This window comes from Bradysia coprophila (genome assembly GCF_014529535.1).
Source record: "Bradysia coprophila strain Holo2 chromosome X unlocalized genomic scaffold, BU_Bcop_v1 contig_130, whole genome shotgun sequence".
In the NCBI taxonomy this organism is placed as follows: Eukaryota; Metazoa; Arthropoda; class Insecta; order Diptera; family Sciaridae; genus Bradysia; species Bradysia coprophila.
This window is the reverse complement of record NW_023503296.1, coordinates 2,135,465-2,156,703: the sequence shown is the minus strand read 5'-3', so window position 1 is coordinate 2,156,703 and position 21,239 is coordinate 2,135,465. Positions and strand designations below refer to the sequence as shown.

At 36.8% G+C, this 21,239-nt stretch overlaps 4 protein-coding genes across 4 annotated transcripts; 3 read left to right on the top strand and 1 right to left on the bottom strand.

Annotated features, from left to right (window-relative positions):
- Positions 1–7,163: 7,163 nt before the first annotated feature.
- On the top strand, positions 7,164–8,769 carry LOC119067928 (uridine diphosphate glucose pyrophosphatase NUDT14-like). The gene is made up of 5 exons (XM_037171242.1): positions 7,164–7,376; positions 7,818–7,939; positions 8,060–8,270; positions 8,329–8,426; positions 8,487–8,769. Exons 1-5 carry the CDS (start codon positions 7,306–7,308, stop codon positions 8,624–8,626), a joined length of 642 nt encoding a protein of 213 aa, XP_037027137.1. The 5' UTR covers positions 7,164–7,305; the 3' UTR covers positions 8,627–8,769.
- A 65-nt stretch (positions 8,770–8,834) lies between these two features.
- On the bottom strand, positions 8,835–10,446 carry LOC119067930 (ADP-ribosylation factor-like protein 3). Its single transcript, XM_037171244.1, has 4 exons — positions 10,311–10,446; positions 9,450–9,710; positions 9,146–9,382; positions 8,835–9,071 (listed from the first exon to the last, which is right to left on the bottom strand). The coding sequence occupies exons 1-4, from the start codon at positions 10,311–10,313 to the stop codon at positions 9,030–9,032; spliced, it is 543 nt and encodes a 180-aa protein (XP_037027139.1). The 5' UTR covers positions 10,314–10,446; the 3' UTR covers positions 8,835–9,029.
- On the top strand, positions 9,602–12,104 carry LOC119067926 (ultraviolet-B receptor UVR8). Its single transcript, XM_037171238.1, has 6 exons — positions 9,602–9,728; positions 9,961–10,287; positions 10,406–10,518; positions 10,884–11,400; positions 11,464–11,539; positions 11,597–12,104. The coding sequence occupies exons 3-6, from the start codon at positions 10,443–10,445 to the stop codon at positions 12,092–12,094; spliced, it is 1,167 nt and encodes a 388-aa protein (XP_037027133.1). The 5' UTR covers positions 9,602–9,728; positions 9,961–10,287; positions 10,406–10,442; the 3' UTR covers positions 12,095–12,104.
- Positions 12,105–19,335: 7,231 nt separating this feature from the next.
- On the top strand, positions 19,336–20,695 carry LOC119067938. The gene is made up of 3 exons (XM_037171253.1): positions 19,336–19,407; positions 20,101–20,421; positions 20,489–20,695. Exons 1-3 carry the CDS (start codon positions 19,336–19,338, stop codon positions 20,693–20,695), a joined length of 600 nt encoding a protein of 199 aa, XP_037027148.1.
- Positions 20,696–21,239: the final 544 nt, after the last annotated feature.

Here is a 21,239-nt window from a genome sequence, read left to right as displayed (position 1 = left end):
CGTAGGGCTGCTTTAAAAAACAGATCTCATAGTGCTCACAGATCAAGACTGGTCTAACCTGAAACTGAGCTAAAACCACGAATTTAAAAACAGATCATTTTCGGGTCAGGTTGAGGTTTCTTCTGACCGAACCTGATCTTATCCTGAAAACTTAGTTCAGGTCCTGAGAACTAACTAAAACAAGTGCAAACTGACCTGTTGCCACATAAACTCCAAAAGTAATTTATCACCAGACAAAATCAAGGCTAAATACTTGGGAAGGCACGTGGATGAAGACACAATACACTTGATGATAATAATGAACAACCACAAATACATTTATCGTTATGATTATCGTCGCTATACGTGATAATTATCGTCCATCGTGATGATCCGCGATTAGGGATGGAAGACGTTCAAAATTATCGATAATATTAATCCAAAGAAATTATCGATAATCGATTAATCATATCGTTATCGATAATTTAATAATTATCGATAATTATCAAAATATCGATATTTTGATATTTATCTGAAAATTCATGATAATATACCGATATATCGATAAATATCGGATTTTCGGACCGAAATATCGATATCTTGATAATTATAAAAATATCAATATCTTTGAGAAAAGTATGACGCAGTATTTGAAGTACAATTTCTAAAATAAATGATGTCGTTAGAGTTGACGCTTTCAGCTTCGTTACGCAAAAATTAAATTGTACACCCAACTAGTTCAAACAAGCTGGCTTAGTTTTTCTCATCATCAGCCAAATAACTTTTACCAAAAAAAATTTGACTGGAAACAACCAAAATTTTACCAAAAAAATCGTGTAACGAATACCTTTCATTTGATGGGTCGCACGCCTCTGCAGGTTTCAATATAGCTAAGCTACAGCCGAAAACGCGCTCTCGAAAACCACACTCAGAAATCACTTCGAGTCCAATAAAACAAAATTCTGATTTTTCCTGGGGTAATGGCGTATCACATTTTCATTTTTATGCCCACCCTGAGGCTGCTGCAAAATTTCATGGAGATTGGCTGACTAGTTTCCGAGATCAACCGCCGATAGATAGATAGATAGATAGATAGAAACATCATGTCCGGAGCGATAGCGGAGGACTTGACGCAGTCTAACTTCCAAAAAAAGAACGAAGAAAATTTTTTGAGACGCGGCAACTATATATAGGCGAGAATTTAAGTTTCTTTCCTTTGGCCTGTATCACCACAAATCCTATTCTATCTTATTTGCGCTTCAAATACGAGCAAAACGAGCTATCACTCGACTATGTAACTTTAAAATTGCCGGAGATACATCGTTTTGAAGTTGGTCATTTTGATAGAAAATGCACCAAATTAACGTTTTCCAAACAATCAAAATCTTTCAACTTACTCTGTATGTTTCTATCTGTCTATCTGTCTATCTGTCTATCTGTCTATCTGTCTATCTGTCTATCTGTCTATCTGTCTATCTGTCTATCTATCGACGGTCGATCTCGGAAACTAGTCAGCCAATCTCCATGAAATTTTGCAGGAACCTCAGGGAGGGCATAAAAATGAAAATGTGATACGCCACTACCCCAGGAAAAACCAGAATTTTGTTTTATTGGCCTCGAAGTGGTTTCTGAGTGTGGTTTTCGAGGGTCGGGAACGCGTTTTCAGCTGTAGCTCAGCTGTATTGAAACCTGCAGGGGCGTGTGACCCATCAAATGAAAGGTATTCGCCACACGAATCGAACAAAAAAATAATTAGAAAAATTGGTGCAGATTTGGTTGAGCTAGAGTGGTCAGAGTGACCAAATTTTGAGCTACTCGAGCGTAGGATGAAAGGACTAATATTTTTTGGCTTATGAGAGATAGAGATTTACTTTCTTCGGCAAAGTCTCAGAGTTTTACGAGTAGAACACATTGGCATATGTGAAAAATTTCGAAAGTTGGAAATGGGTGGGTCAATTATGTTTTTAGAGGTATTTCTTGAATGGTGGCAGATAGAGAGTTACTTTCTTCGGCAAAGTCTCAGAGTTTTACGAGTAGAAAAGAAGGGCATTTGTCGAAAGTTGGAAATGGGTGGGTCAATTGGGGTTTTGGAGATATTTCTTGAATGGTGGCAGATAGAGAATTACTTTCTTCGTCAAATTTTCGAATTTCGTCAAATTTTCGATTTTCGTTAAATTTCGTCAAATTTTCGAGCAAATTTTCGAATTTCGTCAAATTTTCAAATTTCGTCAAATTTTCGAATTTCGTCAAATTTTCGATTTTCGTCAAATTTTCAAATTTCGTCAAATTTTCGAATTTCGTCAAATTTTCGAATTTCGTCAAATTTCGTCAAATTTTCGAATTTCGTCAAATTTCGTCAAATTTTCGAACTTCGTCAAATTTTGTCAAATTTTCGAATTTCGTCAAATTTTCGAATTTCGTCAAATTTCGTCAAATTTTCGAATTTCGTCAAATTTCGTCAAATTTTCGAACTTCGTCAAATTTCGTCAAATTTTCGAATTTCGTCAAATTTTTTAATTTTCGTCAAATTTTCAAATTTCGTCAAATTTTCGATTTTCGTCAAATTTCGTCAAATTTTCGAACTTCGTCAAATTTCGTCAAATTTTCGAATTTCGTCAAATTTTCGAATTTCGTCAAATTTTCAAATTTCGTCAAATTTTCGAATTTCGTAAAATTTTCGATTTTCGTCAAATTTTCAAATGTCTTCAAATTTTCAAATTTCGTCAAATTTTCGAATTTCGTCAAATTTCGTCAAATTTTTGAATTTCGTCAAATTTCGTCAAATTTCGTCAAATTTCGTCAAATTTTCGAACTTCGTCAAATTTCGTCAAATTTCGTCAAATTTTCGAATTTCGTCAATTTTTTTAATTTTCGTCAAATTTTCAAATTTCGTAAAATTTTCGAATCTCGTCAAATTTTCGAATTTCGTCAAATTTTCGAATTTCGTCAAATATCACTTTTAGTTTCCAGGTAAGAAAAGGCGACTTTTCAGCACCACTCCTAAGTTTTCTATACGATCGGAAAGGAGCGTATTGTTTAACTATTTAAAAAGTTTATTCGATGTTGCTCAGATTTTTTTTGCCAGAAATTTTTCGACACTCAGTTCGAGGTCATCATCAGTGGCTGAAATCACAATTTTCGTAATTTTACACATTTGTTTACGTTAATTTACAACAATAAATGAACACCTTCGACTAAGACACTAAATTAATGAGTTTAATTTTCTATTAAACATCGTCACAACAATGAAACATTGTTGGTCAGTGTTTAACTATTATATTACTAACGTTAGAAACACACATATCTTATTACTATATCTAGCCATTAATTCAAAAGCTCACTTCATTGGCAAATGCATCTACACACTGTAAAAAGACTACTAAGAAAATAATGAAGTTATAATTTTTGGTGGGCAACAACTTCATATTTGAATGAAAACTATTTCGTGATCTCGAAATAAACTAAGGTTCTGAACCTTAAGATAAACAACGACTGTGTGCTAAGTTAAAAAAGAAGCGAATATAAATAAAGCAAAAATTTACTAAATGTGTGACGCAAGTAGAGTTTTTCGACCAAAACGTTATTAGTGGAGGTCCTTGCTAGTGTAAAAGTCCAAAAAATAGTTCAGTTCATAGTAGAATTGAGAAATTCAATTTGAGTAGCTATACGTAAAAACCCTCAAACACCATGCCCATTTTCATTTTTATTCATTTCATTTGCATTACTGTACAAACTAAGACTTATTGAGGCATTAGAGAGTTATTAATAATAACCCAAAAAGTGGGTGGTAGGCGGTATGTGAGGTTTTTTCAGGGTATCACTGGTCCAAATTTCACAATTCTAATATGAACTCTGTTATTTTTAGGCTATGACCCTCTACTATATCAATATTATTCCCTTGACTGTAAGTCATGGGTTTTACAAAAGAAAATACACCGTACGTAACACGTTCACTATGATTAAAAATGTATGGACATGTTAAATGTTAAAATTTTGCGCCCTTTGTTAACGCGATAACTTGAGTAAATCTCAACTGATTTTCAAAAACTTTTTTTAATCGTCGAAGTATTGAAATCCACAGGTCAAGTTTGAAATTGGGCGGTATATGTTCAACCATTTGATAGTAGTTCTCGAAAGAAGCCTTTTCTGTTCTTTGTTAATACGATAACTTGAGTATATCACATCGGGTTTTCAAAAACTTTTTTTTTTATTCGGTGAAGTATTAAAATCCTCAGGTCAAGTTCGAAAATGGGTGGTATTGGTTCAACCATCTGGTGGTAGTTCTCGAAAGAAGCTTTTTCTGTTTTTTTTACGACAACTGGAGTAATTCTCAACCTATTAAAAAAAATGTTTTGTGGATAATGGAATTAATTCCTGAGGTTAGGTTCCTATCCTAAGATTATATTGGTCTAACGAACAAGCTGATGTTGCTAACAGAATTTTTGTATCTATTTCAATAGTATTTCTCTTGTTATGTGACTTTTCCTTGTAAACAAAACCGAATAAATAGGACAAAATTACGGATGTGAAGTTTGCGGCCAGAGCGAAGCGAGGGCCGAAAATCACACGAGTTTAAGTTTCATTGAAATTTCATTCAAATTTTCGAATTTCGTCAAATTTTCGATTTTCGTTAAATTTTCAAATTTCGTCAAATTTTCGAATTTCGTCAAATTTTCAGGGAATAGTCAACATAGCGGTCACTACACAGCTTACATTACAATTCGGAATCAATGACACCTTCTCAATGATACAAACTTAACGACAAAACGTTGGCCACGTTTGGCTAAAAATGTATATGTTCTCTTCTATGAAAGCGTTTCTACACGTTAAGTTATATAGAATTTAGGTTTTCATATTATTTGCATTTGTATTGTGTGCAACATTTACAACGATTTTAATAAAAATTTGGAATACGACTTCAAATGTTACTCTTACAATGTTCATAAACATATTTCAAGGTTTCATATGAAGTAATGAATAAATTTACAGATGAAACGATATTTATTGATATCTTTTATTTTTGCATAATTAGTATAAACATTTTTATGCTCAAAATAGCGGCAGAATAAAATCATTTGCATACATAGTCTATAACTTAAAAAATTAACAGTGTCACATCTTCACAAGAAGACGTAATATTGCACCAACTTTTTTACTTCAAAGTAAAATATGGTTTCATTGAGCGGCGTCTTACAACTAATATTGGTATCCTATGGATATAGATCGTAAGTGCGCTAGGTTAGAATGGTCCGGAGCACTGAGTATGAGTATACTAGATGCGGCACTGCACATTACGCATTTTATGCAAAGATTACTGTGTAGAGGTAGACTTTACTATTGCGAATTTTGACAACATGCACATACTTGAAACATTTCAAATCAAAGATGTGCAAAATTAGCGTAACAAAAAGACTTTTGAAATTTTTGCATATCCTAAAGTGTATAAAAAGAGACAAAATGTGGAGCCTTGATTATCAACACTATTTTTGTTCACAATTATGGACCATTTCATCATTGGTACGTATTAGCGTGTTACTAAAACAACTTTATGCAACTCAGCATCACAATGTTATCAGCTGAGTTCTTTTCGAAGTTTGACACTAAGTCAATGTGCCGTTCTGAAATAATTTAGCCGCCGCCGATCCCTTACCAGTCGGCGCACCGCCGCCGACTATTTTAAAACCGGCACACACCTCTAATTTTCGTCAACTTCCGACTTAACTTCTAAAACGACTGATATCCCGGCAAAAACTCTTTCAGAGCAAAGTTGGACGCAGTCTACAGTCTATATGTGTGATAACTTCTAAAACAAGTGATATCGCTAGAGGTGACGCTGTCAGCGTCGTTACGCAAAATTGAATTTCACAGCCAATTAATTGAAATTAGCTGATCTAGTTTTCCAAACCATTCGCCAATTTTTTTTTTTTCAGAAAAAATTTTAACCAACAGAATTTTGACTGAAAAATTTTCAACAAAAAATTCTGCGTCGCAAAGTGGCAGATGCTCACGGACAAACCTACGAGAACATTTAATCTGCCACATGCGACGCAGAATTTTTTGTTGAAAATTTTTCAGTCAAAATTCTGTTGGTTAAAATTTTTTCTGAAAAAAAAAATTGGCGAATGGTTTGGAAAACTAGATCAGCTAATTTCAATTAATTGGCTGTGAAATTCAATTTTGCGTAACGACGCTGACAGCGTCACCTCTAGCGATATCACTTGTTTTAGAAGTTATCACACATATAGACTGTAGACTGCGTCCAACTTTGCTCTGAAAGAGTTTTTGCCGGGATACAGAGTAACTTAAAAGATTTTGATTGTTTGGAAAAAGTCAATTTGGTGTATTTTGTATGAAAAGTGACCAATTTCAAAACGATGTATTTTTGGCAATTTTAAACCTACATAGTCGAGTGATAGCTCGTTTTGCTCGTATTTGAAGCGAGAATATGATAGAATAGGTTTTGTGGTGATAAAGTCCAAAGGGCAGAAACTGAAATGTTCGGCTATACATAATTGCCGCGTCTCAAAAAAATTTCTTCGTTCTTTTTTTGGGGGTTAGACTGCGTCGAGTCCTCCGCTATCGCTCCGGACATGATTATCGATTATCGATATTTTTTTGCCTACTCGCGTTAATGTGGTGAATTTTTTATAATGAAAAAGCATCTAAGGAAATGACGGTTCTAATTAGGAATTAATGCCATTCAGCATTCGACAAACTATACCAACTATGCGACCTCACACAAAAACATCGAATATATGGAATACTCGGAAAGGCTATAAATACATTGATTTTTGCGTTACGCGCCACCACCATATTCACCTGCGTCATTTTTATTCGCATTTATTTCTGAATAATTTACAAGATTTATGCTCACAAATTGAATTCAACCTTCGGATTTGAAATGTATGTATCGTCAATGTTTTTTATGCACTGGGTAGTGGATCTGAATCACATCAATATTTGCTGGGAATTAAAAGTCCGAACGGGGGAGTGTCCTTAAAAAACACTTTTCTTTTTTAGTGGGGGCAAGGTTAACAACGACTATAATTTGATGAAAAATGATTGAAATTTGTTCATTGAAGACACCATTACCAACAAGTATACAACTACAACAGCCTTGATTACGACGTGAAAGTAAAACAGTATAAACCATAGTAGTTTTTTGTGGACAGCCCCATATGACATGTCACATCATTTTTGTTTACAAAAAAAATGAGAGCGATGGAAAGTTGATTTTCCGCATGTAAAGTTCAATATATCGATTAGCAACGAAGCAATTAAAAATTGATCCAACGGAAAATCAATAGATTTTTCCTACTTAACATAATGGACAATATTACAAATGTACGGTGTGGTGCTATGCCTGAAAATTCTGGTTTGTTGAAGACATTTCGTATGTAAGTTTGTCCATCTGTAAATCGGCCAATGGGACATTGAACTTTTGACATTTTTTGTATTTTGATTAAGAATGTTATTGTAAACAAAAAATTGTTCTACACTATTACAGAATTTTCAAGTTTTGTACTTTTAATTCATATTTGAATTACGGCTACGACCCAAATTCAACCTAAAAGCAAACCTTTTTCGTGAGAGAATTAAGAAAAAATGACATGAGAAGAAAAGAGAGGCATATAGAGACGTATAGTCTTTTTTATGTTTGACTGATCCTTGAAAATCAGAAAACAATTAATTAAAAATATAAATGTTTATAATTTTGCGATAGTTTAGAATAATTTGTTGCTTAGAATAATGTTGTCTATCGAAATTATTGAAACTTCAGTCCCCCATTGTTTCAAAATCATTCCGATTATTTGATCATACAACAATTTTTACCGAAGGTATTACGTTCAGAATAATGTCAAGAAGGATTGGGACCTGGTGCAAGTGGATGACACCATTTCAGTGATAATTTATAATAAAACGACAGAGAAGCTCATTTTCGAAAAACGATTTGAGCCAGGTAAATATTTATTTATTGTTTATCAACGGCTCAGGAGCTAACTGATGACATAGAAATGTATTTAACGAAGTGCTAATTCAATAATATCAATCCAAAACATCACAAAATACATATTCGTAGTGGTCCTTTACGATGAGACAAAAAAGTTTGAATGCAAAAGTGCGGAAGACGCGGGGGTAAAATATCCAGCAGAGCTTGGTTTTACAGTACAACTGTGTACAAGAACTGTGGACAAAGATTTGCCCTTGAACGAAATAGCACAAGAGCAAATCGAACGAATGTGCGGCTATAAAATCTCCGTAGATAGAATCGAGCAGGCGATGACGTATCGGTGAGTTGCTCATTTCGAACAAGTCAACCATATCCATCTGATTGCGACTATTCTGCAGATCTGATGTTGGTGCTGCCGGCGCCGAAGAGACATTGTTTTATTGTGAAGTAACGAATGCAGATAAGATTGGAAAGGCGACTGGTGTGGACTCGGATGGTCAGTATTTGGTATGCTGGTAATATTTTCGCATTCGATTCTAACGAAACATTTACTTAGATAAATTTGTGGAAATTGTTGAGATGTCGATACAGGAAGTCGAGCAAATGGTGGCACGAATAGCGAACGATCGCGTACCACCAACTTGTCTGATGGGTATGTTCTGGTTCTTGCGTAATAAGGCTGCGGCAAGGCATTGATAATATGGCGAGAACAGCACCGCGGCAATCGATCAAACGTAAAATCACACGACACACACAAAAAATAGAAATTCTTCACCTTGAGAAAAATACAGAAAAATTCCTCGTTTCATTGCAATAAAGTTCAGCTCGTTCAAAATTTATCATTCGTTTTGAGTGCTATTATCCTGCGTTACAGTCATACCCCAGTTAATAATGACAGAAACCATTCAGCTTATTGACTCATTTTATTAACATCAATTTTGCACAATTATATCTACTTAGAAAAATCAGTATTTGATTACTCGTGACGGTGCCGAGAGCCTTTAGCGACTAGCGAAATTATTATCCAAAAATTGACGAGAAACTTTTACAATAATTTCGCTAATGAAAAGCGGGTAGTGCGAACAAACATGTGGTCGTCCTATTTCTTCTTGATATTTTTGCACACCCAGTCCATCCCTTCCTGAAAACCAAATCAATCAAATAGACTGAAGAAATCGAACACGATTTTCGTTCATAAAATCAATTTGAACTTACCTTGACACCAGTTCCATTAATTGCCGAACATGCTTGAACCTGCCACGTTCTATCTTTCAGCTTAATCAGTCCAATAGTCTCGGCAATTTCCGACGCCTTGATGACATTCGAGAGATCCTGCTTGTTTGCAAAAACTAGTAGCGGAACCTGATCCAATTTCTCATCAATCAACAATTCATTCAATTCGTTACCGGTTTCCAGCAGCCGTTTCCGATCGCTACAATCAATGACATACACCTATGTACGAAACAATCATTATAATTAGGAACGCGACATAGACTCTACACAATACGAATTCACCAACCAACGCATCCGTATTTTCAAAATAATTTTTCCAATACGGTCGAATTTTCTGCTGACCACCAATGTCCCAGACATTTAGCTTAAAGCCGTCGGATATAACCGATTTTATATTGAATCCAGCCGTTGGTGTAACTTGGGTCACTTCTTCCGATGCTAATTGCTTGAGTATCGTCGTTTTTCCCGCATTGTCCAGACCCAGCAGCAAGATTCGAACTTCTTTCTCCGGAGCAGAACGTAATTTTCTAAGCAGAGCTAATAGTCCCTGCTCATGGATAATTTTGTGTTAATTCAAATTTCATACTGAGTACAGTTGGTTGTGCAAATGGTGGGCTCAAATTAAAAAATTGCGGTGCAGTAGGAACATCCAGATAAGTGACAATGCAGAGTCGGTCAGGCGAATATTTCATTTTTATCTGAAGACCTATATTGATCAAAGAAGTGCTTTGAGAGTGCTAATTATAGGCTACGTACTGTGCACCTTTGCAACAGTAGATGAAAGTAAAGAAGTAAAGCACCCTCAACTCAGCACCATTCTATTAACAGTTTTTCTAATTTCCACAAAAAATGAAAATTCCGCAGTGAAAACCGACAGTTTTCTTTTTGAATGGTATCAAAACAACTCTTTTCGTTTTTCTCTCTTAAGTTACCGCAAAATACTCTCTCAATTTTACGTAGTTTCCGTCTAACATTCACATCGTAACATACACGCGAGAGTTGTCATAGCAATATGAGCCAAACAAATATTTTGAATAATTTCTTTTGTAATAAATTGTAAATTTGATAATTCGATTGAATATTGTGCAACGCGATTGCAATTTTTCTTTACTTCCATCTCTATCGTAAGTGCATTGCATTAAGCTACCATTATAACTGTAATCTGTGGCCGAATAAGTTGTTTTTCCTTGATTTTTCTTTGATTTATTTAACAGCTGACACCACTCTCTATTTTGATTTTAGATCCGGCGGTACCAACTGAAGAAAGTAACTACTGAAAATGATTTACTTTTGTGGTTACAATGGTTTCAATCAATTCAAAAATTGTAACGAACTGATGGTAGCGAATATGACCGGTGAGTTTTTACTTTTATTCACATCAGTGTATGTGTTGACGTTGGGACGCAATTTTCTTCACTGCACAATGGTTGTAGAAAAGCAAAATTTTGTTTAAAATTTTCACCTCGAAGAATTGGTCTTTCGCTCATTACTTCCGCTTCATCATCAACTTCTTATGATGAATGTAACTTTCGTGATTCCTTTTGGTATGAGTCTCAGACACTCGAATGGTAAATCTCGATACCACTGCAAAATGATGACATAAAGTGTGCGATTGACATCTATCCTTTTTAAAATAAATATTTGCCACCCATGCGACCTTAATCGCCTACCATTTTACTTTGTCTCATCAAACACTTAACGTAATTTATTCAAATTACAGAATGGAAATTCGATGATACTTGTGATATCCAGGAAACAACCTCAATAAAATTTTGCTCTTCATGGTCTGTGAATGTCCTTGCACTGTCAAATGAACTATTGTTGTCGGGATGTTTAAAGGGGATTTTTGGCTCGATTCAAAAGTTCACAATGCCCGATAATATCAAAGCAGTATCGTGCAATGACTCGTTTTGCTTGATTCTTCTCATTAATGGAATTTGTTGCAAGATTTCATTCGACACATTGGAACTGCGCGAACTGAACTTTATTGGAGTGGATGAAAGTATTTCGAGTGAAGAAAATCTACCCAGCAAGAAACAGAGTACTGAAGTGATAGAGCACATTGCTTGCGGAGATACGCTTAGTGTGGCGATGACTAGCGCCAACGTGGTCTACAATATTCCGACACGAATCTTTCAATTTCCGAAACATGTTAAAGTCAAAAAGTTATCTTGTGGAGCCGAACACGCTTTGATTTTGACAACAAATGGAGATGTTTATGCCTGGGGATCATCGTCGTAAGTGACTTTTACAACAGCGTAGGTGTGCATTTCAAAGAAGATTCAAAGTCATTTTTTTAGACGTGGCCAGTTGGGTCTCGGTCAACTCGATAGTGAAGTAGCACCGACTCTTATTGATGGACTAGCTGGAGTGAAGGTATATGATACTGAGTTGCACATAATGTTGATTCTGGTAAAATGCATTTTTTCTTAGATCACAGACATATCATGTGGTCTCTGGCACAGTGCGGCTGTCTCGGCTTTCGGCGATTTGTACATGTGGGGTTGGAATTTGAACGGACAGTTGGGGAAACCGGTCTACAAAGACGTCACAATCAATTACCAAAATGGTCGAACGGATATGATTCGCCATAAGGATGTGTCAGTATTTGCATCTCCAGAAATAGTTGATCTGCCCAAAGTCACAAATTCAGATGATGAAAACGATGACAATGACTATTCCCTGGACCATCAACTTTTTGTCGAACGAGTCCATTGTGGCAGTCGGCATACGGTTATCGAAACAGAATGCAACCAAATGTTCGGTTGTGGTTTCAATCGGTATGGACAGTTGGGTGTAAATGTTGAACACAATGTTGACCAAAACATAGTTCAGTTTGTTGGTATCAGTCATAATGTTGTAAAGCCGTTCGATGTTAAATGTGGAAGCTGGTGTACCATCCTGATTTCCGGCGAGAGAAATAAAATTTGATTTGCAAAACAAAGCTCATGTTCTAATAAATGTTGTGACAATAAGGCCACATTAGCCACAGCTCACCGTTAATTTCTGTTTTTGCTGTCGATAACGCAGGACAACATTTCGGTAGATCGTTAAATTACGGGAATCTTTTATTCATTAGAATTCTCACGATGAAATCAGTCTCTCAGAATGCAACTCATTTCAAGACGGGGCATTTCCTCATCATGAACCAAAAAGTGAAAACGGTTAATAAAGACGAGATTTAGTAATTAATAATAACTGAGGCCTGGCCATACATTTCCGTCGGACGTAATATTTTCGTATACATATCGAATTGTATTGGAGTACCTTGAATCCAAGGCCTATCAGATAGAATCGAATTGCATGGTAATATACGAACGTCACTAGTTTTTGGTTGAGCGTTAAAAAAATTTCATTTACCAATATTTTCATGCAATTTTGGTACCATTTTGATGAATGGTTTTCACTCAACAAAAAGTACTCCATGTGAGAGCCGTGAGCGAGCGAGCTGTCAAGTAAACAAAATAATTCAATTTTGTCTATCACACACGGAGTGCTTTTTTGTTAAGTGGAAATTAAGCCTAATGGTAGAGAATTAAGTTATTTGTAAAGGGAAAAATTCCAATGGTCGTCCCACAAATAGTAATGGTCGAACATAATTTCGCAAATCAAATTTTCCGAAATTCGCAAATTCCAACGCACTTCAAGCAAGCAAAAGTGGTTCTAATGACAGCCGGCAAATAGAGTACCATTTTGTATGAAAATTGTTTCCAAATTTTTTTACAGTGGAAAATACGTCCGATTTCAGTTGCTTGTTTTTGAAAAGAATCCCTCAAATTGATTTTAAATTGCTAAAATGAATTCGAACAGCGTGTTGTAATCACAACCAATTATTTCGCAATGAAGGCAAAATTAAAATCGTTTTTACCTCAAATTATTTTAACTTTAATAAAGTTCTCATTTACATTTTTTCGATCCACTGCCACGTCTTATAATGGACCGTTTTTTTCCACTGGTTCTTCTGATACCATTTATCTTACTCCAAACAACAACGCAAATTGGTTTGGTAAATTCAGCATGTTTTTTCAGACAGACACGATTTACTTTTCATAACCTTACATCGAATGTGCCTAAGAACGTGTCCATTCATCCGTTAAGATCTTTCAGAATTGTGAAATTTCGTTTTTGCCTGAAAGGGCGGAAAGACAATTGAAATCGGTTTGTGTGATGTTTATGTGCCCGGAGAAGTTTCTATATTTGATGAAGCTGCAGCTCTTCCGGTATTAACAGTTTCAGATAATGTATTTTGCTCTCGGCTTTCGAACGCACTTACTGTACGTACGCGTTGGGGAGTTTATGTACACACGGGCTTTACGTACGCATGGATTTTACGTACGTATTGAGTTTATGTACTCACTGGGTCTACATACGCACCGAGTTTAAACATTCACTGGGATTACATCCGGATTTCAGTTATTTGTACATTAGGGCAGAGTTGGATCGGTTATCCGAAAAACCGAAAATTTCGGTTAGGATTGAACCGAACCGAGAATTTCGGTTCGGATTGAACCGAACCGAGAATTTCGGTTCGGATTGAACCGAACCGAGAATTTCGGTTCGGATTGAACCGAACCGAAAACTTTGGTTTTGTCGAAAAACAATATGAAATGAAGGCAGACTCGTCAAAATTGATTGATTTCATTATGAACTAACCAAAAAGAAGTAAATGGAGCAATTGCATGATACTTTTATTAAGAATTGAAAATCTCATAAGCTCTTGTCAAATTCGTTTTCTCACAAAAATCGCATGCAATTGCTCCATTTACTTCTTTTTGTTTAGTTCATAATGAAATCAATCAATTTTGACGAGTCTGCCTTCATTTCATATTGTTTTACGACAAAAACAAAGTTTTCGGTTCGGTTCAAACCGAACCGAAAATTTCGGTTCGGTTCAATCCGAACCGAAATTCTCGGTTCGGTTCAATCCGAACCGAAATTTTCGGTTTTTCGGATAACCGATCCAACTCTGCATTAGGGATTCTTACAGAACTATGTTCGCGCATTAAATCTCAATGGATTATTTACATCGGGCCTTTAAAATTTATCTTAAGTTCAGCTCATCACCGAAAAGTTATACCACTATGAAGGTTGTGACAAGTTCGTGTCTGCTTGATCGAATGAGTTGGAAAAGTTTTGATTAAAATTTTCATCTCGCAATCATCAGAGACGAAGATATTTCAACTTCGAACATGTTGGTGCTTGTGCGGCGTTCCCCACCAACATTGGTAAATTGGATAAGTTCGTAATCAATCATCCTGATAAAAGCCACTATTACGTCGATGGACAGTTTACATTTTTCAAGAACATAACGGCGCCAGTTAAGTTCCAAATTCATTCGACACGATGCTCGCTTGCTGACAATTCGAAATGCATTTACTTCGACGGACTGCAGTTCGGCTTGTGCGAACATTTAAACGACAAGAAGGCGTTGTGGACTCCATTTGTGGCGACAATTGATCCGAAATTAATGTGTCCCATTAAAATGGTCAGTAAATTTTGATTGTCTTGCTCCCAGCCATACAGAATCAAATTGAATTTCTTAGGGAACGTATAAGATAAAAAATGGAACGATGGACTTCTCAGTGATAGAAGCTATGCCATTGGACGGTTGGCGTTACAATGTCAGTTTAAGGTTCTATGAACTGACCAAACCGGAACCAACGGACATTCTTTGCATTGATTTTGTCCTTCAGATATCAACCGTGTCCAACAATCCAAGCCGAAAAAGAGGGTAACCTACTCTGATTTAAATGTGTGATTTGGTGCTGTGATTACATTTTGAAATTTATTTGTTTGAGGGTGACATGAAAATAATTGGGAAGAAATAAAAGCGATAAATCTAAAATAAGAATTGATCACTTGAAAATTAAAATGATTGCAGGAAAATAAGAATGTGATCACAACCAGTTTTTCAAATATAACACTACGAAATAAGATTCTATCAACCTAAAATAAGAAGTGATCACAAGTAGTACCTACCACCCGCTAAATCAAATGTGATCACTAAAAGTAAAGAATTTGATCACTAAAAGTCCGAACGAATACACATAAAAAGCGTTTTAACACGCCGAGCGATCCGGCCCATTGCCCCGGAGCGAAGCGGAGGGCCGCAATGCGAGCCGGGCGCCGGAACGGTGTTGGTAACTTAGGAGTTAATTTTTTCTCTCTCGCATCGTCTAATAATTAGTCTGTGTAATTCATTGCACATAAAAAGCGTTTTAACACGCCGAGCGATCCGGCCCATTGCCCCGTAGCGAAGCGGAGGGCCGCAATGCGAGCCGGGCGCCGGAACGGTGTTGGTAACTTAGGTGTTAATTTTTTTTCTCTTGCATCGTCTAATAATCAAACAGAATAATAGATAGCATATCCTTATTTCTTGCAATCAAATTTTTTATTTTGCACGATCATTTCTTTATTTTTTGTAATCAAATTCGTATAATTGTAGATCATTTCTTATTTCGAGACGATCATATGTTAGTGGTAAAATTGCATATATTTAGTGATCAAATTCTTATTTTTTGGTGATCAAATTCTATTTTTATTGCTATCATAAAAAAATTGTGATCATTTCTCTTTTTCTAGTGATCATTTCCTATTTTCTTGTGATCATTTCTTATTAAATAGCTATCACTTTAATTACATGCCAAAATAATTCAATAAATCGAATAGGTTGATTCTATTGACAAAAAGACTATGTGTTATCTATCACCTGTTCAAGAACAATGTTGAAGAATAGGGCTGCGAGCCCATCGCATAGTCTAAGACCTTGGAGGACGTCTACCCTTTTCCCGGATTTCCCCATCGTTTACGATTTTCAAATACGTTTATCATGACGTGTCACACTTACCCAGACCCACTTCACCTTGTAAGTGGAGACCTATTTGACTAAAATCCGTTATTTTCCTGTCGATATTATACCGACACCGGGTTATTGCAATTATTCACAATGTCCGATAATATCACAGCAGTATCGTGCAATGATTCTTTTCATTAATGGAATTCGTTATAAAATTTCATTCGACACATTGGATCTGCGCGAACTGAACTTCATTGGAGTGGATGAAAATATTTCGAGTGAAGAAAATCTACCCAGCAAGAAACGGAGTACTGAAGTGATAGAGCACATTGCTCGCGGGCATAATGTTGATAAATTTTCTCTTAGATCACTGACATATCATTTGGTCTCTAGCACAGTGCGCCTGTTTCAGCTTTTGGCGATTTGTACATCTGGGGTTGGAATTTCAACTTAGAATACGTCACAATCAACTACCAAAATGGTCGAACGGATATGGTTCGCCATAAGGATGTGTCAGTATTTGCATCTCGGAGTGGAATTGACGTGTCGAAAGGTGACGGACCAGATAATGTCTCGCCAGTTTTTTTGAAGGAATGCTCTAACGTGCTTGTGTCCCCTTTGTTTCATATATTTAATGCGTCTCTCAAGAGCAGCTTTCCATCAAGGTGGAAAGAGTCCTACGTCGTTCCTATTTTCAAAACTGGTGCTAGGTCAGACGTCAAATGTTACAGAGGCGTCGCTATTCTTCCGACGTTTGGGAAACTGTTTGAGTCTCTGGTTTGTGGCATTCTAACTGATAAATTCGACAAAGTCATTTCAGTGCGTCAACACGGGTTCAAGAAAGGCAGATCGGTAGCAACTAATTTGGTCGAATTCGTGAGCGAGACAATTGGTGTCATTGAGAGAGGCCATCAAGTTGATGTTATGTATGCCGACGTTAGTAAGGCTTTCGATACGGTCAGACATAATTTGCTGATAACCAAGCTGGGCGAGCTTGGAGTTCACTCGTCGTTGCTAAACTGGATACGTTCATACCTAAGCGACCGTCACCAATACGTCAAGATGTTGGGCTGGAGATCACAACGTTATCATGTGACTTCGGGGGTCCCTCGATCGGTAGCAACTAATTTGGTCGAATTCGTGAGCGAGACAATTGGTGTCATTGAGAGAGGCCATCAAGTTGATGTTATGTATGCCGACGTTAGTAAGGCTTTCGATACGGTCAGACATAATTTGCTGATAACCAAGCTGGGCGAGCTTGGAGTTCACTCGTCGTTGCTAAACTGGATACGTTCATACCTAAGCGACCGTCACCAATACGTCAAGATGTTGGGCTGGAGATCACAACGTTATCATGTGACTTCGGGGGTCCCTCAGGGCAGTCACCTGGGTCCTCTTTTGTTTTTAATCTATTTTAATGACGTCACTGAAAGTTTCAAGAGAGCCAAGTGTTCTCTATTTGCAGATGATCTTAAGGTTTACGGTAGCGTTTCGTCGGTCACAGACTGCGTTGCGATTCAGGAAGATTTGGATGCGCTCAGTCGTTGGTGCGAAGAGAACTCTCTGATGTTGAATGTATCCAAGTGTGATGTTATGTCGTTTTTCCGCTGTCGCAACCCGTTGCGCTTTTGTTATTCTGTGGGCGGTGTCTCGCTAAAGAGGATAGTTGAGAAAAAAGACCTAGGTGTGTTTTTCACTGCTGACATGAGTTTTAACAGACACGTTGAATACGTTGTGGGCAAGGCCTATGCAATGCTTGGATTTGTCAAGCGCATTTGTAAGGATTTTCGTAACGTTGACGCCCTCAGGAGCGTGTACTTTGCCCATGTCAGGTCTCACATGGAATATGCGTCGGTTGTCTGGTCTCCCTATTATCAGGTACACAGCGATAGGATTGAATCAATCCAAAAGAAGTTCGTAATTTATGCGCTGAGGCGCACTGTGAGGAGGGATGCTAACTACAGGCTTCCGCCCTACGATGATAGGTGCCAGTTGATTGGTGTGGAGAGGCTTTTGCGGAGGAGGCTGAACTTGTGCGCTATTTTTGCCTTTGATGTTCTTCGCGGTAAGTTAGACGCACCCGCTTTAGCATCGAGATTGAACTGGAGTGTCCCGGTTAGACAGTCGCGGAATATCGGCGGTTTGCGTCTAGAAAGGCATCGTACGAACTATGGCCAGTTTGAACCATTGAATGACGTGGCTAGAACGTTTAATTTGTTTGCTGCTTTTTATGACGATGATGTTTCCAGAAGTGTGTTTCGTAAGAGAGTGAAGTCGGCAATTTTATCGAACGAAGTAATGAGAAGGAACGGATTTATTTTGACGTTAGACTGATTTATATTTACTCTTTTGACCTGACTTAACAATCATGTTAATTTCTTCTTTTTATTTTGTTTCATTGATCGTTCGAGTTGGCAGTTCTCACGTCAATTGCGTTGGAACGACATTGTGGAGCCGTGTGATATGCGTCATTCGATTTCTGAGGACGTCTTTAATTTAACCAACTTTCATTGGTGGCATACAAGGCAGAGGGCAGATGAGGTTCCGACGGGTCGACTGGGCCAACATGGCTGCTTCCGGTTCTGCCTTTTCAGTCATTTCACCGTAATGCTGTGACTGAGCTGTAATGTTATTGACGAACTACCGAGATGATATGTACGAATATTGTTGTGATTTGAGCCAGTAGGTTTTTGTCTACCGTTGGCTTTTGTAAAATTAAATTAAATTAAATTAAATCTCCTGAAATAGTTGATTTGCCCAAAGTCACCAATTCAGATGATGGAAACGATGACAATGACTATTCCCTGGACCATCAACCTTTTGTCGAACGAGTCCACTGTGGCAGTCGGCATACAATACGGTTGTCGAAACAAAATGCAACCAAATGTTAGGTTGTGGTTTCAATCGTTATGGACAGTTGGGTATGCGTCATAAGGCCGTTCGATGTTAAATGTGGAAGCTGGTGTACCATCCTCATTTCAGAAAAGGGATGGAAGTGGGAAGAGGGAATTGTGATATTTTTCAGGAAATCGTTTTTCCCATATTTTCTTGAATTTTCACAGATTTTTTTTTAGAAAATTTGGAAAAAAAACGGAGGAAAATATGGGAAAACGTTTTTCCAAAAATATGCCATGTTAAAGACAGAAAGAACTTAGTGCCATGTAATAATAAATGCGTCCGATTTCAGTTGGTTGTTTTTAAAAAGAATCCCTCAAATGGATTTAAAATTACGAAAATTAATTCGAACAGTGTGTGTAATGACAACCAATTATTTCGCAATGAACGCAAAATTAAAATCGTTTTTAGCTCAAATCATTTAAACTTTAATTAACGTCTCACTTACATTTTTTCAATCCACTGCTACGGTTGTCTTAAAATGGTCAGTTGTTTTCCACTGCTTCTTGTGATACCATTTCTCTTACTCCAATCAACTACGCAAATTGGTTTGGTAAATTTAGCATGTTTTTTCAGACAGACACGATTTACTTTTCATAACCTTATATCGAATATGCCTGTCCATCCATCCGTTAAGATCTTTCAGAATTTTGAAATTTCATTTTTTGCCTGAACGGGCTGAAATACGTTCGCACTGGGGCTTAACATTTCAATGTATTTTTTCCTTTAAGAGCGATCACCCCTTGGCAAATTTCTAGACTACATTTGTGCGCAAAAATATTCTTCGTTTTTGATTATTTCTCTGAGAGAAAACCTTTTTTTGAAAAAGTAAAACCATTAAAGCATGCAAAAATGTGTTACTTTTAAAGGAAAAATTGGTTTGTAAGTCATAACTTTACCCACTTGGAGAAACCATTGCAAAATGTGTAATTAACTTATCACCCACAAACCAATTTTTCCTTTAAAAGTAACACATTTTTGCATGCTTTAATGGTTTTACTTTTTCAAAAAAAGGTTTTCTCTCAGAGAAATAATCAAAAAACGAATATTTTTGCGCACAAATGTAGGCTAGAAATTTGTCAAGGGGTGAGCGCTCTTAATTTGGCCTTTAAAATTTATTTCAAGTTCAGTTCGTAGATGTAAAGTTGTTCCGCTATGAAAGCTATGCGTTATAAGAAGTTCGTGTCTACGTGATCGGATAAATTGAAAAAGTTTTGATTAAAATTTTCATCTCGCAATCTTCAAGAGACGAAGATATTTCAACTTTGAACATGTTGGCGCTTGTCCGGCGTTCCCCACCAACATCGGCAAATTGGATAAGTTCGTAATCGATCATCCTGATAAAAGCCAATATTACGTCGATGGGGAGTTTACATTTTTCAAGAATATAACAGCACCAGTTCGGTTCCATATTCGTTCGATTCGATGCTCGCTTTCCGACAATTCGAAATGCATTCACAACGACGGATTGCAGTTTGGCTTGTGCGAACATTTAAACGACAAAATGGCGTTGTGGACTCCATTTGTGGCGACCATCGATCCGAAATTAATGTGTCCCATTAAAATGGTCAGTAAATTTTGATTATGATTGCACTCTTGCACCCAGCTATACAGAATCAACTTGAATTTCTTAGGGAACGTATAAGATAAAAAATGGAACGATGGACTTCTCAGTGATAGAAGCTATGCCATTGAACGGTTGGCGTTACAATCTCAGTTTTAGGTTCTATGAACTGACCAAACCGAAACCAACGGACATTCTTTGCATTGATTTTGTCGTTCAGATATCAACCTTGTCCAATAATCCTAGCCGAAGAAGAAGGAAACCTGCTCTGATTTAGATGTGTGATTTGGTGCTGGGATTACATCTTGAAATTTGTTTGTTTGGGGTGAGTTGAAAATAATTCAATAAATCGATGACGTTGACAAAAATCTTTTGTGACAATCGTCAAACTGAAACTAATTGTTTTTGTAAAGATTGACTTGGAGCTATATCAGTGAGACCTTTAGTTAAGAATAAAAAGCAAGTTGCTTTTCGATATACGACTCGAATTTAATTTTGAAACTCAAGATTCCATTTACCCCGAAATTTACAGTGATCTGCACCAAAAAAGACCATCGTGGTTTCATGGTTTCTCTTACTTGTCTCATTTCTCCATAACGAAAGTTTGAAATGAGAGAAATACGAGAAACGATGAAATCGTCCCACAACGTTCATTTTGGGTCACTGTAAAATATATCTAAGTTGTTTGCACATAAAAATAAAGCGAGAAAGAAGAAGAGATTTCAATTTTTGTTTGAGAAACTGTTGAATGTGATTATTCTAAACGGAAGAAAAGTTCCTCTATCATTTGTATTAAACGCAGTCGTTTTCTTTGTAGTAAA

Bases quoted from the DNA above. Each gene is read 5' to 3' on its own strand.
- LOC119067928 (XM_037171242.1), top strand. From the start codon at position 7,306: ATGGACAATATTACAAATGTACGGTGTGGTGCTATGCCTGAAAATTCT. The intron at 8,271-8,328 runs GTGAGTTGCTCA...ACTATTCTGCAG, and splicing joins GAGCAGGCGATGACGTATCG to ATCTGATGTTGGTGCTGCCG. The intron at 8,427-8,486 runs GTCAGTATTTGG...ACATTTACTTAG, and splicing joins GACTGGTGTGGACTCGGATG to ATAAATTTGTGGAAATTGTT.
- LOC119067930 (XM_037171244.1), bottom strand. The intron at 9,383-9,449 runs GTTGGTGAATTC...TTTCGTACATAG, and splicing joins TTGAAAATACGGATGCGTTG to GTGTATGTCATTGATTGTAG. The intron at 9,072-9,145 runs GTAAGTTCAAAT...TTTGGTTTTCAG, and splicing joins TTAATGGAACTGGTGTCAAG to GAAGGGATGGACTGGGTGTG.
- LOC119067926 (XM_037171238.1), top strand. From the start codon at position 10,443: ATGATTTACTTTTGTGGTTACAATGGTTTCAATCAATTCAAAAATTGT. The intron at 10,519-10,883 runs GTGAGTTTTTAC...TTCAAATTACAG, and splicing joins GATGGTAGCGAATATGACCG to AATGGAAATTCGATGATACT. The intron at 11,540-11,596 runs GTATATGATACT...ATTTTTTCTTAG, and splicing joins ATGGACTAGCTGGAGTGAAG to ATCACAGACATATCATGTGG.
- LOC119067938 (XM_037171253.1), top strand. From the start codon at position 19,336: ATGGTCAGTTGTTTTCCACTGCTTCTTGTGATACCATTTCTCTTACTC. The intron at 19,408-20,100 runs GTAAATTTAGCA...GCAATCTTCAAG, and splicing joins CAACTACGCAAATTGGTTTG to AGACGAAGATATTTCAACTT. The intron at 20,422-20,488 runs GTCAGTAAATTT...TGAATTTCTTAG, and splicing joins TAATGTGTCCCATTAAAATG to GGAACGTATAAGATAAAAAA.